Source organism: Trichosurus vulpecula, chromosome 3 (genome assembly GCF_011100635.1).
Source record: "Trichosurus vulpecula isolate mTriVul1 chromosome 3, mTriVul1.pri, whole genome shotgun sequence".
Classification (NCBI taxonomy): domain Eukaryota; kingdom Metazoa; phylum Chordata; class Mammalia; order Diprotodontia; family Phalangeridae; genus Trichosurus; species Trichosurus vulpecula.
Window position 1 is genome coordinate 305,887,268 of NC_050575.1, and position 17,569 is coordinate 305,904,836.

At 37.6% G+C, this 17,569-nt stretch overlaps 1 protein-coding gene across 2 annotated transcripts in view; it reads left to right on the forward strand.

The window, feature by feature from the left end:
• Positions 1–17,569, forward strand: part of NSD3 (nuclear receptor binding SET domain protein 3) — a 138,927-nt gene that overhangs the window by 83,676 nt on the left and 37,682 nt on the right. For both annotated transcript variants that reach the window (XM_036749071.1, XM_036749072.1), the window contains exons 6-9: positions 8,554–9,069; positions 10,582–10,708; positions 14,821–14,921; positions 17,146–17,191. In XM_036749071.1, the coding sequence (XP_036604966.1) occupies positions 8,554–9,069; positions 10,582–10,708; positions 14,821–14,921; positions 17,146–17,191 (790 nt within the window). The remainder of the gene's footprint in view (positions 1–8,553; positions 9,070–10,581; positions 10,709–14,820; positions 14,922–17,145; positions 17,192–17,569) is intronic.

The following is a 17,569-nucleotide window of genomic DNA, read 5'->3' on the forward strand; positions in this document are numbered from 1 at the left end:
ATACTTGCTTTTATATTCTCTTGACTTCCTTCCATAAGTTTTGTTTCCTGAGTCTGTCATTAGCTTGTAAACGTTTTGGGCTAAAGGTGAAATTTCTGAATTATTACACGTGATACATTTTTTTGTGCTTTAATGGTGTGCAGTCTTGTCCATTTTCCTGTGAACATCACTACTCTGAAAAGACAGATGTCTTAAATCTTTTTTAACAGATCTATTTAACTTGAGAATTTTATTAACAACTAAGCTGAATTTTATATTGTATGATTTGAAGAAATTGGACCTAAATGCTAAAGCCAGTGCAGTAATATTTTAGGTGAGAAATTAGTCTTGAGTTTCTTTTTAAATTTTATCAAACTACTAGTTGGGAATGAGTCATATGTGGTCAGATTTCCCTTTGTTTTATTTAGAAAGAGAATGCATATTAGAATTAATTATTCTAATATTAGCATATTAGCCTCATAGGCAGATTTTCAGAATTTACTAGCATTCATAAAAATGCCTGTATTCAACACACATTTTTAGTTACCTATTTTATGCACTTGCTATGCTAGGTCCTTAAGAAGATGTCAAGTTGGCTTTTGGTAAGGATTGCATTCTATTAGGGATGATAAAACATATACCAGATAAATTTAGTGCAAAATATAATGTGTTAATTACATAGAAGAGGTATAGGGAAAGTACTTTAGGAGGTTCAGAGGTTGAAAAGATCACTTCTATTTCAGATTTCAACAGGGAGAGATTAGAATAAGAGACTAGAGATAAAAATTTGGAGTCATTCACATAAATTGATAGTGAAAGTTATGAGAGTGAAGCTGACCAAATAGGAGGAGAATATATAGAGAAGAGAATGCTAAGTAGAAGGTCAGCTGTCCCCTTTAATCCCTCCTACCAGTGAGACTGAGGCTGGTATACCACTTGAGCTCAGGCCAGGGAATCACCAGGCTGTGTAAGGGGCGATCTAGCCCACATCAGAAATAATAAGAGAGGAATATATTGAGAGAGGGAGAAAGGGAGAGATAGAATGGGGTAAATTATCTCGCATAAAAGTGGCAAGAAAAAGTGGTTCTGTAGGGAAGGAAGAGGGGGCAGGTGAGGAAGAATGAGTAAATCTTGCTCTCATAGGATTTGACCTAAGGAGGGAATACCATACACAGTCAATTGGGTATCTTACCCACAGGAAAGAAGGAGGAAGAAGATAGAAAAGGGGGGACGATAGAAGGGAGGGCAGACGGGGAGGAGGTAATCAAAAACAAACACTTTCAAAAAGGGGCAGGGTCAAGGGAGAAAATTCAATAAAGGGGGATAGGTTAGGAAGGAGCAAAACATAATTAATCTTTCACAACATGAGTGTTGTGGAAGGGTTTTACATAATGATACGCATGTGGCCTATGTTGAATTGCTTGCCTTCTTAGGGAGGGTGGGTGGGGAGGGAAGAGGGGAGAGAATTTGGAACTCAACGTTTTAAAAACAGACGTTTAAAAACAACAAAAAAAAAGTTTTTGCATGCAGCTAGGAAATAAGATACACAATACATAGGCAATGGGGTATAGAAATTTATCTTGCCCTACAAGAGAAGAAGGGAAAGGGGATGGGAGGGGAGAGGGGTGACAGAAGGGAGGGCTGAGTGGGGAATGGGGCAACCAGAATATACGCCATGTTGGAGTGGGGGGAGGATAGAAATGGGGAGAAAATTTGTAATTCAAACTCTTGTGAAAATCAACTCTGAAAACTAAATATATTAAATTAAATTAAAAAAAAAGAAATAGAACAGATCAGAGTTTTTCTTCTCTACAGCAGTGCCATCAGGCTTGTGAGGGGGTCTGTGTATTTATAGCCTGGATAATATAGGGAGACCTACCTCAGAATTTCCCCCCAAAAAAATTATATTTGAAGCAAAAGAAGAAGAGCTAGAAAAGCTCTTCTTCCACAACAAATAAGAGTCAGAGAGGTTAGTGGTACAGTGGAAAGTGATGGATTCGGAGTCTCAGGACCTTCCCAGCTCTTCCACTTTATATTGCTGATAATGGGCAACTAACTTTCTTATCAGTAACTAGAGGGCTAGGCAACCTCCGAGGTCCCTTTCAGTTTCAAGACTCATAATTCTAAAGTAGGAGAATCAAGATAGTGCAGTGTCAGAGAACCCAAAAATATAAAGAAGCAGCAAGTAGTTATTAAATGCTCCAAAGAAGCCAGTGAGAATGAAGAAAAGACCATGTGATTTCATGACATATTCCTATTCATTGGGGACCTTAGAGTTGTTTTAGTTAGGTAGAGATAAGGATTTTGTAACTATGATTTCATTGGTACAGGGAACTTTCAGATGAATAAACTGTCTCTACCAATAAAATCATTACTTTCTCTGCAATTTATAGTCTTAGGGAGCTGCCTGAGGTATTAAGTAAAATGACTTGTCTGATACAACCCGTATATGTCAGAGGTAGCATTTGAACCCAAGACTTTTTAGCTAGCTTTCTGTCCACTGTACCAGACTGTCTCTCTAATAAAGTAACAGAAATTCTTCTCTCCCCCACCTCACCCCCCGCCTTGGTGTGGGGGAGATTTGCTTGAAGAGGAAGTATAGGCATTGAGTGTAAACTATTTTTAGTGCTAAAAGAGGGGAGAAAGAAGGATCAAGGGAAGGTGTGTGTGGGGGGGGGCATGTTGCTTTCTGTAGGCAGAGGTCAAACCATTGGACAAGGGAGGACTCAAGAGGAGTGATGACTGGTGGAACAGTGTCCTAGAAAGACCTGTAAACTTATAGGATCTAGAATTAGAGAAGGCTTTAGAAATCATCCATCCAGTTTAGTCCTCTCATGTTACTGCTGAAGAAAATGTGGTTCAAAAAGGTTGAAGAGTGAAGAGTGAATGACGTGTCAGAGTTACTGTGGAATATGGAAAAGTGTTCTGGAGGTAGGTTGGTGACCAGCAACAAAGATAGAGGCAAAGAGCATGGTATAACACGATGGCCTGGACTTCAAAGGAGGTAAAATTAATGTAATTGGGTTAAGACAGTGGCCTGGAAGTAGCCGTGAGGAACAAGGAGTAAGACAGTCAACAGAGAGTTATTAAGTGCCTACTGTGTGCCAGGCTGATGTCCACATGCTACTGCCCCCATGCCATTAGGAGGAGTGCTACAAATTAAAATGTGATAAAGCAAAAGAGAGATCAGAGAAGTGCCCTAGGAAAATCCAGTGAAGGAAAGAAGATGGCAGGGGGACCAAGGGAGGAATCACTGAAGTAGTATCTTTGTAGCTGAGACTTGAATAAAGACAAATATTCTTAGGGTAGAAAATGAATAGTACTTTCAATAGACTGGTCAGATACTCAGATATTAGTTCATCCATAAACATTTATTAAGGGCCAGCTTGTTGCCAGACACTATGTTAAGTGCTGAATATGGGATCCATATAGGAGACGACATGTTGTGTTGAGGGGATGATAATCATAATAGCCACTCAAATTTACATAGTGCATAAGATCCAAATGACACTTGACATGCATTATATCATTTGTTCCCCAGAACTACTCTAGTCCAGTTTGTCTAGAATGTGAAGTATAGAAAGGGAAATCGTGTGAAATAAAGCTGCAAATAGAGATTGGAGTCAGATTATAAAAGGCTTTGAATGCCAGAGTAGGGTTTCCCTTTTATCTATAGGCAGCTGAGAAGCCCTAAAGATTTTTAAATAGGAAAATGGAATGATCTAGTTTCTATGCTCTTGCATTATGTAGAGTACTGTGTTTGTACCTCTCACCTACTTCTTTTAGTTGCTCTTTATATCCTTTCTAAGCAATGCCAGCCCCACATAGTACATCCCTTTATTACAAAAGACATATCACAGTACCCTTCTGTCTTCTACCAAAGCAATTACTACAGTAATTCCACCCTTCCATCTCTTGCCCCATTTGTATATGATTAGTGCATCAATCATACATGTATTAAACCCACTGTTAGGCACTAGAAATACAAAGACAGAAAATGAAGCAGTCTTTGCTCTGAAGGATGTTCATGTTGATGAAGACAATTTACACATATGTAAAGTACATACAAAATAAATACAAGATTATTAGGGAGGTTACTAGCAGTTGAAGGGATCAGGAAAAACCATGTAGGAAGTGGTCCTTGAACTACATCTTGAAGAAAGTAAAGTAAGGCAGAATAGTAAGGAGGGGATCCATTTATACTCATAAAGGGTGGCATTACAGGCAGGGCATTAAGATGGAAGATGAATACCATGAGTGATGAACAGAGAGTAGGCCAATTTGTCTGAACCACAGAGTGAGTCTGGAAAGGGAGGTAGGGGCTAGGTTGTAAAGGACATTAAAAGTTTGTATTTTATTCTAGGGGATATAGGGAGCCATTAGAGTTTGAGAAGAGGAGTAAAGTGGTCAGATTTACACTTAGGGAAAATCACTTTGACAGTTGTCTGGAAGATGGATTAGAGTGGGAGGAAACTTGAGATAGGGAGACCAGTCAGGCAGCCATTGTAATAGTCTAGGTGAGAGGTAATGGTGGGCCAAGACAGTAGTAATACTGATACAGATAAGCACCATTTCCCTCAGGACCACCATCACGATCTCTAAAGCACCTTCACTTATTTTCCTTTTCTAAGGAAATAAGGGTACTGATAGGAAAACTAAGAAGCTATTAAGCAGTGTGAAAGTGAAATGGTAGGATCATGTATTTAGAGCTAAGGCAGCTAGGTGGCTCAGCAGACAGAGAGCTGGGCCTGGAGTCAGGAGGACCTGGGTTCAAATCTGGCCTCAGACACTTACTAGCTGTGGGACTCTGGGCAAGTCACTTAACCTCTGTTTGCCTTAATCTAGTGGAGAAGGAAATGGCAAACCACTCCAGTATCTTTGCCAAGAAAACCCCACGGATGGTATTAGTTGCTGTGCTCCACAGAGTCACAAAGAGTTGGACACTATTGAACAGCAATAATAATATTTAGAGCTAGAAGAGACCTCATGGTTATCTATTCCAGTTCCCTTATTTTATAGATCAGGAAACTGAGGCCCTCCCCCCCTAAAATGGACTTGACCAGGGTCTCAACAGGCACTAAGTAGCCAAGCTGGGATTCAGACTGAGGTCTCTAACTCCATATTGCATCATACTATCTGATTCATCATTCACAGTGTTATAACATGCCTTAAGCCCCACCATCACTGAATATTGTATCTCATTTGAAAATGTTTACTTTATCTGCCTTCTCAGAAATGCCCAACCATCACCTGTCTCTTTTATTGCAACTCTCTTTAGTTCCTTGGAGCTAACTAGGAGGCTGAAAGCTGGGGTTTGGGAGAGTAGGGGGAGAGTATTCATATTAGCCCAGAGTACTGCTTAAGTATGCTGTTTGCTAGCTAATTTGATATGTAGCCAGATGAAATTCTTTGTTAGAAGAAAAGGAAGCAGGAGCTTTTGAACTAAAACTTGTTTTTCTCCAAAGATTTTCTTTGGCAGATTACCATACTGGGAGCTTTACATGGCCCTGAAATACTATTTAGTTGAATTTGTCCCGGATCCATGGTTTAAACACTTTTTTCTGGAAGAATAAAGGCTTTCATGTAACCCCATTGCTCATTTCTCTACTTTTCCTCCAATTAGTACTTCAACAAAAAACCCAAGTATTCTCTGTCTTTGTCGTGGAGGTTTTATCACTACAGGGCAACTGGTTTTTGTTTTCCATCAGCTGTCTAAGGAATCTAAGTCTAGAGAAACCATTAGGGTCTTAGTTTCTGCTTCTTTAAGAACACTGGATTCACTTATTTTTCCATTGATTTAAATACTTTAGATGTAAAGCTCAAACAGAATTTCCTTTTGGATTTAGTCATATTAAAAATGTTAAGTTTTCAAACCTAAAGATTCTAATTTTTTAAAAAATCATTCTTAATTTAATTTTTAAAAAAATCACTGTGGCATGGTGAATAGACTCCTGGACTTGGAGTAAGGAAGACTTGAGAGTTCTAAGGATACCTCCGATACAGCTGTGTAAAACATGCCCATGTATCCCCTATTTTTAAGAAACCTTCACTAGATTCAGCTATCTCCTGAAGCAATTTTTCTTCCTCCTCCTCAACCAAAAGCCATCCTATACCAGGAACCTGCACTTCTTAGCCTACTCTTGCGCACTTTTGAGTCTGGCTTCTGACCTCATCATTCAACTGAAACTCTTCTTTTCAAAAGTTACCATTGATCTTTTAATTGCCACATGTGATGTTCTTTTCTCATTCCTTAGACTTTTTTACCTATGTACGCCATTTGACACTATTGACTACCCTCTCCTAGATAGTGTTTCTCTTCTCAGGGTTTTTGTGATACAACTCTCTCCCACTTCTACCTGTTTGACCACTCTTTGGTCTCCTTTGCTTGCTCCTTTTCTGCCACTACAACATCTCTCACTTCCAACCCCTTCTGTCTCACACAGCTACTACCTTTGTTTAGGCCTCATTACTACCCACCTAGATTATTGCAGCAGCCTCCTAGGGTCTCCCTGCCTTGAGTTTCCCACCACTCCGTACAATCCCATATGATGCTGCTTAAGCACATTTTCCTTAAGCACAACTCTGGCTATATGACTCTCCTACTCTGTGAAGTCCAATGGCTTTCTGTTGCGTGTAGGATAAAAATCTGACCTCCTCTTTAGTTTTTATAGCTCCGTCCAACCTGGCCCCAAATAGTCTTTCCAGCCTTATTGGATAATACTCTCCAGTCTGCATTCTGCAATCCGGCCAGACTGACCTTCTGTCTGTTCCTTACACTTCTCCTTCCTTCTCTGAGCTTTTGAGAAGGCCAGTCCCTCCCTAATTCTATCTCAGATAGAATCTCTATCACTCATCTTTTATGACACACCTCAAGCACTGTCTTCTACATGAAGCCTTCCTAATACTCCCAACCTACCCTCTCAGTCCACCTTATATTTAACTACTTTGTGTTTGTTTGTATTTATTAATTTTATATCTATGTTGTATATGTGTGTTTTTTGTCACCCCTGTTAGAATGAATGCTCATTGCAAGTAAAGATTTCTTTGCACTGTATCCCCAGTGCCTAGCAGAGTGCCTGACATATAGCCAGCACTTAGTAAATACTTGTTAATTGATTGCTTGATAGTACAGACAGCAACTCCTTAGGATTTCTCTAAATAGTCTGTCCCCTTTACCTAGATTCCTCTTCTTCCTTAATTTTGCATCTTGGAACCCCTAGCTCCTTTTCAACACTCAGCTCAAGTCCCAACTCCTCTATAAAGATTTTCCTGATTCCCATAATTGTTATGGACTCTGACCACCCCTTGTTGGGGATGAATAGATTAAGCATTTATTAAGTGCCATAATATGTATTAAGCCATGTATCCCATGTTTACTTATTTGTAAACATGATACATTCCCGTAGTGTAGGGGAGTTCTTAACCTGTTTTGTGTCTGTGTGCCCTTTTGGCAATCTGATAACACCTTCTCAGAACAATGTTATTTACCTGCATTCATAGTTGAATCAAAAGCTGTATTTCAGTGATAGGTTAATGAAAATAAAGATGTAATTTTTTTTCCATCCATGATCATAGTTCCCCTAAAATCTGTCCAGGCCCCACTCCCATCCCTGGTTTGAAAATCTCAGCCTAAGAACCAGAAGAACATTGTACTCAATAACAGCCACAGTGTGCAATGACTGATTTTGATAGACTTAGCCATTCTCAGCGATGCAAGGACCTAAAACAATTCCAAAGAACTCATGGTGGAAAATGCCATCCACATCCAGAGAAAGAACTACGGAGTTGCAATGCAGAGTGAAGAAGACTTTTCTTTTTTGTTTTGTTCTTTCTCATGGTTTCTGTCATTCGTTATAATTCTTCTATACAACATGACTAATGTGAAAATGTATTTAATAGGAATGTATACGTAGAGCCCATAGCAGATTGCATGCCATCTTGGGGAAAGAAGGGGGAGGGAGGGGGAGAAAATATAAAACTTATGGAAGTGAATGTTGAAAACTAAAAATAAGTAAATTTAAAAAAAAAAGAAAATCTCTGCCTAATAGAATATAGAACGTAAGCTCCCTGAAGTCAAGGATTTTCTCATTATTGTATTTGTATGCACAGTGCTGCTGACAAAGAAGCTATCATCTTTTGTTCCTTTGTCCTAATTCCTTTCTTCAATCAGTAAGAGAAATAGAATTCTGTCCTTTGTAAAACTTGATTTTTTTTTTTATTCTGGTAGTCATCCAGCCACCTAAAGTCATTGTCATCTTTTATTCATCTTTTCTCTTTCATTATTGCTATCCAGTCAAATGGTATTAAAACTACCTTTGTTAGAGACTTTTCTATTGTGGAAATGGGAAAGTAAAGTGGTAAATGTTTAACTTCACATCAGGATTTTTTTATGTACACACGTACGTGTGTGTGTGTGTGTGTGTGTGTATCCTTTCATTTGTTTGTGGCTCAATAATTTAAGAATAGTTAGGATTCTATTTTTGTTACCTAGGAGTTCTATGCTTTTAAAATGTATAACCAGATTTGGAGCATCTAAGATATGACTGATTCAGTATGTCCGTTTTTGTTCTAAAGATTCGGAAACCACGACCTCAGCGGGAGAGGGCCCAGTGGGATATTGGCATTGCCCATGCAGAAAAAGCATTGAAGATGACCCGAGAAGAAAGGATAGAACAATATACTTTCATCTATGTTGACAAACAGCCTGAGGAAGTTTTATCCCAAGCAAAAAAGAGTGCTGCCTCCAAAGCAGAAGTGAAAAAGAACCGGAGACCTAAAGCAGTGCTGAACACTCAGCCAGAACAGAGCAATGCAGGAGAGGCAGCCTCCTCACTGTCAAGTACTGAGCTCCGCAGACACAGCCAGAGACGGCATACAAGTGTGGAAGAGGAAGAGCCACCCCCTGTTAAAATAGCATGGAAAACAGCAGCAGCGAGGAAGTCTTTACCGGCTTCCATTACAATGCACAAAGGCAGCCTGGATCTGCAGAAGTGCAACATGTCTCCAGTTGTGAAAATTGAACAAGTATTTGCTCTTCAGAATGCTGCGGGAGATGGGAAATTCATCGATCAGTTTGTTTATTCAACAAAGGTACCCTCCAAAGTCTATAGCTTTTGGTTTTGTTTGTGGGTTGGGTTTTTGGGTTGGTTTTTTTGTTTTGTTTTGTTTTTTGTTTATAGGCATTTGAAATGCAGTTTAGTCCTTTTGGGCTAAGGAAATTTAGGCAAAAGGCTAGAATTTCCTTGGAGGAGGGGTTGGTTTTGTTTTGTTTGTTTTTTTTCTTTTTCAGTATCCCCATATGCAATAAATTAATGTTGAGATTTGTGGCCAAGATGGAGCTTAGCTCTTTACAGTCATGGAAAAAACTGGGTCTTTTGCCTGTTTCGTGACCTGTGTGATTGTCATAATGGTTGCATAGGATCATTTTTATTAAATCATGTATTATTGATTATAAGAATGAAAAATTTCTTTTAAAGCTACATTGATACCAATATTAGATCTTTGATTTTTATCAACCATTCAGAAAATGTTTAGTAGTCCATCATTTTGGTTGATTTCTTTGGGTCAGAGATGGGCAGGAAATATTTACTTACTGCAGTTTACAACAAGTAAATGCATTTCTAAGAAGTTCTTCGACTGTGTTTATCCTGGAACTGTTAACTCTATAGTTGCTAAAGTGTAAGTGATGCAGGAGAGGGACTTTTCATGCAATTTACATTCTCACGTAGCTTCACTACTCGACTAGTCCTGCTTGTTTGGTAGTTGCTATCCTATAGCCTTGAAACAAGTCATCTCTTCATAACTTATGGCCCATGTCCAAGTCTGAATTGGTATATAGATTTGGCAGTAATGCATGGATTCATATTTTAAATCGTTTTGTTATTTTACAGGAATACGTGGATATAATTGTACATTTATACATTAGATTCATTCCTTAAAACTTTTATATGATTTAAACCCTAACTCAAATATGTCACTTAAAAGAAATTTGGAGTAAAGTATTTTTTAAAAAGAACACTTTCTATAAAATGATAACTCCTTAATTTATATTTTGTTGGGGATTTTGAATGTCAGATTTTCTTAAATTAAGACTTGCCTGCACAAATATGCTCTCTGTCCACAACTTGCAGGTGCTCATCAACTCTGTCTATTGGCAGCTATGAGAGTTTTTTGGAGACAACCGTATAAAAGGTCCTTTTTGCTTTGAGTAAGACTTTTGTACTTCCCATGCTGATACCTACCAGATGAAAGTAACAAGCTCTTTTCATTTTAATTTAATGTATGAGGAGAGCATCTGTATTTAAAGATGTTTTATTTGACTTGTGTTAGGAAACTAGGGACTTTTGATTCAATTTTGATTTTATTCATCACATGACTCTCAGTCTCTCAATCACATTCTCTCTCTACCTTAGCCATGAAATAAGAATATAGTTACTACCTCTTGCTGACTTTATATTTACAGAATTAATGAGTTAATAAGATACCTAGAATGAAGGATGGTGTAGTGCATTGAAACAATGATTATGACTATTCTAAAACATATTTGTAATTGATTCCATTTGCCTGGTAATCATCCAGTTTTTAATCTGGCTTATTTTAAAGGGAGTTGGTAACAAAACGGAAATAAGTGTCAGGGGACAAGACAAACTTATCATTTCTACACCAAACCAGAGAAATGAAAAAGCAACTCAAAATGTATCATCTCCTGAAACAACATCTGGGTCGACAGGTAGGTATAAGTGAATGGAGAATATACTGAGGTCGTTCATATTAACTTCCCTGAGCGAACTACTGGATCTGGGTTGACTCAAGCCTGCAACTTCAAACCTCTGTGAAATGATATAAACACCAATTTTGTTGTCCTATCTCTTTCCAGTACCTCATAGCCAAAATTTACATAATACCTTAAGATTTACAAAGTGCTTTACATCAAAGACCATGGAGTGTTGTATAGGATCAGATGATGTATATGTAAAATACTTTATGAACCTTAAAGCTCTTTCTAGATGCTGGCTATCATATACTGTCTCATGATCCTCATGACTACTTTGGTGTGAGGTAGGTACTTTAGTCATTCCCATTTCGAAGGATAAATAAATTGAAGCTCAGAAATTAAATGACTTTTCCCATGGTCATAAAAATTATTCTCTGCAGGAGATGAGATTCAGACCCAGTCTCCCCTGACAGTAGGAGAGTCATACCATGCCTCCTTTTCTAAACTGGATATGCTATTAAAAGTCATGCCTTTATCTAAAGTTGTAACATGGAAAGAGGAGCTGAGTAAAGGAAAAGAATGGATAGAAAAACCAGAGTGAAAGTTTGCATTTGTATCACTTCAGATTATTTTTTGCCGCAGCCCAGTGATGGATAAATTAGTAGTGAATGCTTGAATGAATGTAGTAGATTTCAAGTTAATTGTCTGTAATTGAACATGTTGATATTACATGACATTTTCAAAATTATTAATGTTGTCATCAGAGTTGATGCATCTAGGTGGCACAGTGGATAGGGCAATGGATCTGGAGTTAGGAAGACCTGAGTTCAAGTCCAGCTTCAGACACTTACAAGCTGTATTAAACTGGACAAGTCATTTAACTTTTGTTCGCCTCAGTTTCCTTACCTGTAAAACGGGGATGATAATAATAGCACCTATCCCACAGGGTGGTTGTGAGGATCAAATGAGATGATAGTTATAAAGTGCTTAGCACAGCACCTGGCACTTGGAAATTAGCTATTATTATTACCATTTATAAGTGAAATAATATTTGTAGAGGATAATAAATGAGATAAAAATATTTGTTGTGAGGATCAAATGAGATAATAATCGTAAAGCACTTCACACAGTGCCTAGTACATTGTTATTCAGTTGTTCATTTGTATCCAATTCTTCATGACCCTACGGACCATAGCATGCCAGTGTTGTCTATAGGGCTTTCTTGGCAAAGATGCTGGAGTAGTTTGCCATTTCCTTCTGCTCATTTTACAGACAAGGAAACAGGCAAACAGGGTTCAGTGACTTGCCTAGGGTCAGACAGCTAATAAGTGTTTGAGCTTGGATTTGAACTCAGGTCTTCCTGACTCCTGGCCCACCACTGTATCTACTATGCCACCTAGCTGCCCAGATTGAGGCAAACAGGTTAAATGACTTGCCCAGGGTCACACAGATAGTAAGTGTCTGAGGCCGGACTTCAGGCCTAGTGATTTATCCAGTGAGCCACCTAGCTTCCTCTAACACATAGTAAGTGCTGTATAAATGTTAAATGCTTTCATCATCATCATCATTCCATATCTTGATCGTTTGGGCCCAAATGGCTTTTATATTTAGGAAGCTATAATTTTTAGGGATAGGAGTTCCCTCATTGGGCAGTTCACTATACCAGTGAATTCATAGATCCAGGTTCTTGTCTTTCTCTGCGAGTGTAGTGGCAATTTAGATTTGAAGATCTTTCCCACCCATTAATAGGCCGTGTGACCTGCTTACCTCACAGGAAGCCTAAGTCTCATGTGGTGGGAGGAGCTTCCTGACAGGAAAAGGAAGTTATAACACAGGAAATGGAGAGAGAGAGCCGTTATGGCTGCTAACGGCCGCCCTGGTGATGGTTAGAACTGAACAGGCTGCCTTAGCTGTATTGTGAGTTTGTTTTTGGGAAGACCCCAGCAGGGGCTCGGAGAGGTTTGGGGATGGCGAGGCTCCATGTTGTGATGCTGTGTATTGAATGCTTTACTGCTCTGATAGATTGGGTGAATGGCTTGTGGGATCTGGTTCTCTGGTGTCTGAATAAACGGTTTACTTCTTCTACCTTCTATGTGGAGAGTCTCCTATACTTTGCGATACAGAACCCCATAGGCATTTTGACAGTTATCATCAGCATTGTTATTATTGCCTTACTGATACAGCAAGGGATGCTTCTACTTTATATCTGTTGGCAACCTGTCAGAGTAAAGATAGAAATGAAGATTGAGATCCTTGCTTGAAACATTTAATCAGCATACAGTCAGATCAGTTTGACCTCAGCCTGAACATAAATTTTATTTTCACCTAAAGGTGGTTTTTTCCTCCTTCCTTCCCCCAATGAGGTTTTTACTTAAACTCATCATTTTTTCAGTTTGTTGAAGGTAGGTCATTTTAAATGTCTAATATTGTAATCAGGAAAAGGTCAATCTATTTATTTCCTTCTTATTCATAATTTAAGTAGAAGAGAGTTACTGTCACTTGAGTTTTTATTTATTTTTTACTACATGATTGCCGGGTTTAATGTAACTTACTCCTATTTCTGCCCTGCAAAAGTAAGAAAATGCCCCCATCAAAATTACACTGTAAATATAAGCACAGAGTTTCTTGATGTCATTATAGAGAAAATGTTGACACCAAATGCATTTAAAAAACAAGTTTTAAGGCATAATTTAAAAAATATATATAAGAACAATTAATTTAAAAGAGACTGAGAATAGGATGCTAAGAGTCTTTGGATCTTCCACTGTGCTAAGCACTTTATAGATACTATCCATTTGATCCACACAGTAACTCTAAGAGTTAGATACTGTTATCCACATTTTACAGTCGAGGAGTCTGAGGCAGACAGGTGGCTTGCTCAGGGTCACACAACTATTAAGTGTCTGGGACAGAATTTGAAATTGGGTTTTCCTGACTCCAGGCCCAATGTTCTTTCCAAAGTACCACTTAGCTGCCCCACTTGCTAAAGAAAAATTCCCCATATGAGTTTTACTTAAATTAATAGACACTTTTTAACTTACAGTCTCAGTAGTTCCTGATGTTTTTGAAATTTTCTACTTATATGTCCAAAAAGCACTTTACAGAAGGAAAATTACCATTATTTAATGTCAATAGCATAGTACTTTGTACATACTCAGTAAGTGATTGATTTATCATACTGTATATACATAGATCACTTCTTATTCAGTTTATATTTCACTAAATGATAAGGGGCTAAAGAAGACTCTCTTTAGAAGTTTAAGAGTAGAAGTCTTGAGCCAAATTTTAATCTTTGCTTAAAATTTCTTAACTATATATATATATATATTTTTTTTTTGGTTCCAAATTTAACAGTCACCAAAAAAGAGAACATTTCTGTGTATAAAGTAGAACAGAAAATGAGGATTGTATATGAAACATCCCTAGTACATATTGCTTTTTTTTTTCTAAAGTATAAAATAAATTCAGTATATTACTTATACAGTCACTTTGCTTGTCTGTTTCTCTCAATTACCCTCCTTTATTTCATGCAAGGGGCCAGGGATGGGGGAGACAAACTATTTCTAGTTCCCCCTTCCCTTTTCAATCCTTTCTCTCCCCAATTAAAAGGGAAAAACACAATCCTTGTAATAAATTAGCATAAGAATAGTCAATCAAAACAGATCTACACATTTTGCCATGTCCATTCTGCACCTTGGGTTTATCACTTATCTATTGGTAGGTGGTGGCATGCTTTATCATCCATCCTCTGGAGTCATGGTTGGTTATTGCATTGATCAAAGTTCTTAATACTTTCCAAGTTGTAAAAAACAACTGTTAAAAGGAAATATTTTTATATCATCTTACTACTGTCATATAAAACAAATCTACCCAACTAATTAAATACATGGAAGAAGGCATTATAACATCTGGGGAGATTGGGGAAAGTTTCATGGACATGACAGTGGAACAGAGGTTTAAAGGGAGATAGGGATCCTGAAAGGTAGAGAAAAGAAGAGATTGATTTCCAGCATGGGAGCAGTTTCATTTAAATACATGGAGGCAGGAGAATGAATGTTGAGCTCAAGAAACAACTAGTTATAGTTCTAAATTTTGAGGATTCTTTGATTTTTAAAAATATCTTTCAGGTTCTGTAGAAAAGAAGCAGCAGAGAAGATCAATTAGAACTCGTTCTGAATCTGAGAAATCCACTGAGGTTGTGCCAAAGAAGAAGATCAAAAAGGAGCAGGTTGGCTTCCTACATGTAGAGAGTTAAAACATTGTATTTGTAAATGTTGTGGCTTATATTAGTATCTTCCCCTTCTTTTTTCTTTCTGTCTTTTCTTTTCTTTTTTCTTTCTTTAAAAAAAAAAAACAAACAAAAAACTTCTCCCCCATTGGGTTTCCTTTCTAGACTGTTGTTCATGTTACATGCTGGTTAGTGCCAGTGCCCATTGCTAAGGCAGCCATTCCTGTGATCCTGCTTCAGGCACTTTCACAGAACCAGTCAGGCTTCAGGAAACGGGAATCCTATGGTGCAAGACGCTTGAATGAACCTGACACATTTACTTTGAGATTTCTGTTATGAGCAAAATGATTTCATGTTTTCAGTGATTTTTGTTTGGTGGAACCTCCATTGAGTTCCTTCCATTTTTTTTCTTTTGATTTTTGGTTTAAGCTGCTGGTTTGTATTATGTTTTTATTTTAAAAACAAATCAAATTAATTTAACTATAAGAGTTATATTTAAGAGTCAAATAATCATAGGTAATCTGATTTTTTTGTTGGCAAAACAGATTTTTTGGAATGTTTTTTTCCTTCAGTGGAACAGCGCTCACCTGTAATTGGGGTGTCAGATAAATAATACTTTATTATTTAAAAACAAAACAAAAAAATCATTCTGAGTTAAGGGAGGTGACTAAACTAATTTTATGAGGTATATATAATCTTATCAGGTTATATACATTAAGTGTTTAATTACTTTTTCAAGGAAGTTTCTGAAAACTGTTGCTGCTTTTTCTTAGATGCCCAGTGAAAAAAAGGTTTTTCTTTTTCTAAATAAAAAGGGTATCCATTTTGATAATTGTCTTGGCAGAAGGCATTCTAAATGGAACTAATTCAGATGAGCTTTGTGTTTTTTTAACCACTTGATGTTGAGTGTTGATTTTCTTGTTTTAAGTGATTCCTTTTGTATTTTTAAACTTCTTAACTTGAATGAAAGTGACAGTGTGGGTGCTTTATGCTATCATTGAGCATATGAAACAATTTTTCCCAGAAAGTATGTAACTAAAACTTCGTGATGCACTAACCGATTACACACTTATCATACAGAACTTCATACCTAGGAAATTATATTCCAAAAAATCTTTCTAAGCTCTTGCAAATCTACAGTATTTATTACCAAAATAAAGTTGTAATCTTGCAACTGGTTCCCAAATTCAGTCTGTGACCAGTCAGTTTAAAATTATAAGCAGAATGAATACAAATAATGGGACAAACAAAATGTTAATGCCACTGTGTTATAGTTAGTAGTAGAACAATACCAGTGATTGTTTAGAAGATTTTATATTTGTATTACTAATTGTATCCTATAAAAGCGCTTCTGTTGTATGTTTTTTTACCTGTTGTAAAAAAATAAAATTTTTTTAAAAAGAATTTAGAACAATCCTTAAATATTTACAAAACGTGTTTCAACATGCATACTTAACACATCTTAAGGAAACATAAACTGCAATCCTTAGCCCAAAACAGGAACTCCCCAAACAGCTTCCCTTCTTTAATTCTGATGGTTCAATCACCAAATTATCACGTGTTTTACATATACATTGGCAGAATAACTTCTAATCTCGCTCTCCTAATGTAGGATCAAGAACACTGTTCATAAGACACTCAAGAAAGTGCTTTTGCAATATCACAAACTTATTTTCTTAAGTTTGTACTAGCAGCAAAAGTATTGAGCTTCCAGCTGTATGGAGCCCTGTAGCACTCTCTACAGAGAGGGTCCTGATTCCCAGCAACTTAGCTGTGAGTGCAGGCGCGGAAGGGTCTTAAAGTGGCGTGAGTTACATTAACCTGAGTATCATAGTAAGTAAAAATTTATCCTAACGTATTTGGGGCGGGAGGGGTTCATAGCAACATCGGGGCTGGTTGCAGAAACAACCCCTCTCTTGCCTCCTGGACACCGAGGAAAGTATTCTTGTTGTCTTCATACACCAAGGGAATGGTGGGAAAAAGGACTTCGATAGAGAGCATGTGGCTGTGTGTTGTCACTTGGTATTCAGCATAGGCAGCTAGGATTTAAACCCTGCCCCCCCACCCTGGGACAGAGAGCTTGCCCTGAAGAGGGGACTGACTTCCGATTTCAGACACACTAACCACTCATCATAACTTAGATTGGTGAAAGTGCTGTTTTTCCTTTATGTTAATTAAGAGAGGAAAACTCCTTTATTAATTCCTTGTTTTCCTGTCTGAACAGGTTGAAACAGTTCCACAAACTACTGTGAAGACAGGACTACAGAAAGGTGAGTTTTATACTGTAATGTTACTTTGAATTTCCCTGATTTAAACCAGTTTTGAAAGAATTATTTATTTGTACTCCTTGTACTTTTGTCCGTCTTTGTAATTCATTATTGTTGCTCTTCAGTCAATTTGTGTGGAATTGCAGTATCCCCTCCCTTCCTAGTGTGTGTGTGTGTGTGTGTGTGTGTGTGTGTGTGTGTGTGTGTGTGTGACTTTATCATATTGATCTAATCTGTACCTCCATGTGAAAAGTCTTGTTTATTATAATAAATTGGAGAACGTTATGCAGATTTGATCCAATTTTCACCTTTTCTCCGTGTTTCTGGGGTTTCATTGGTTTATAACTAGGGATGTGACGAATCCACTTTTTTGGTATTCGA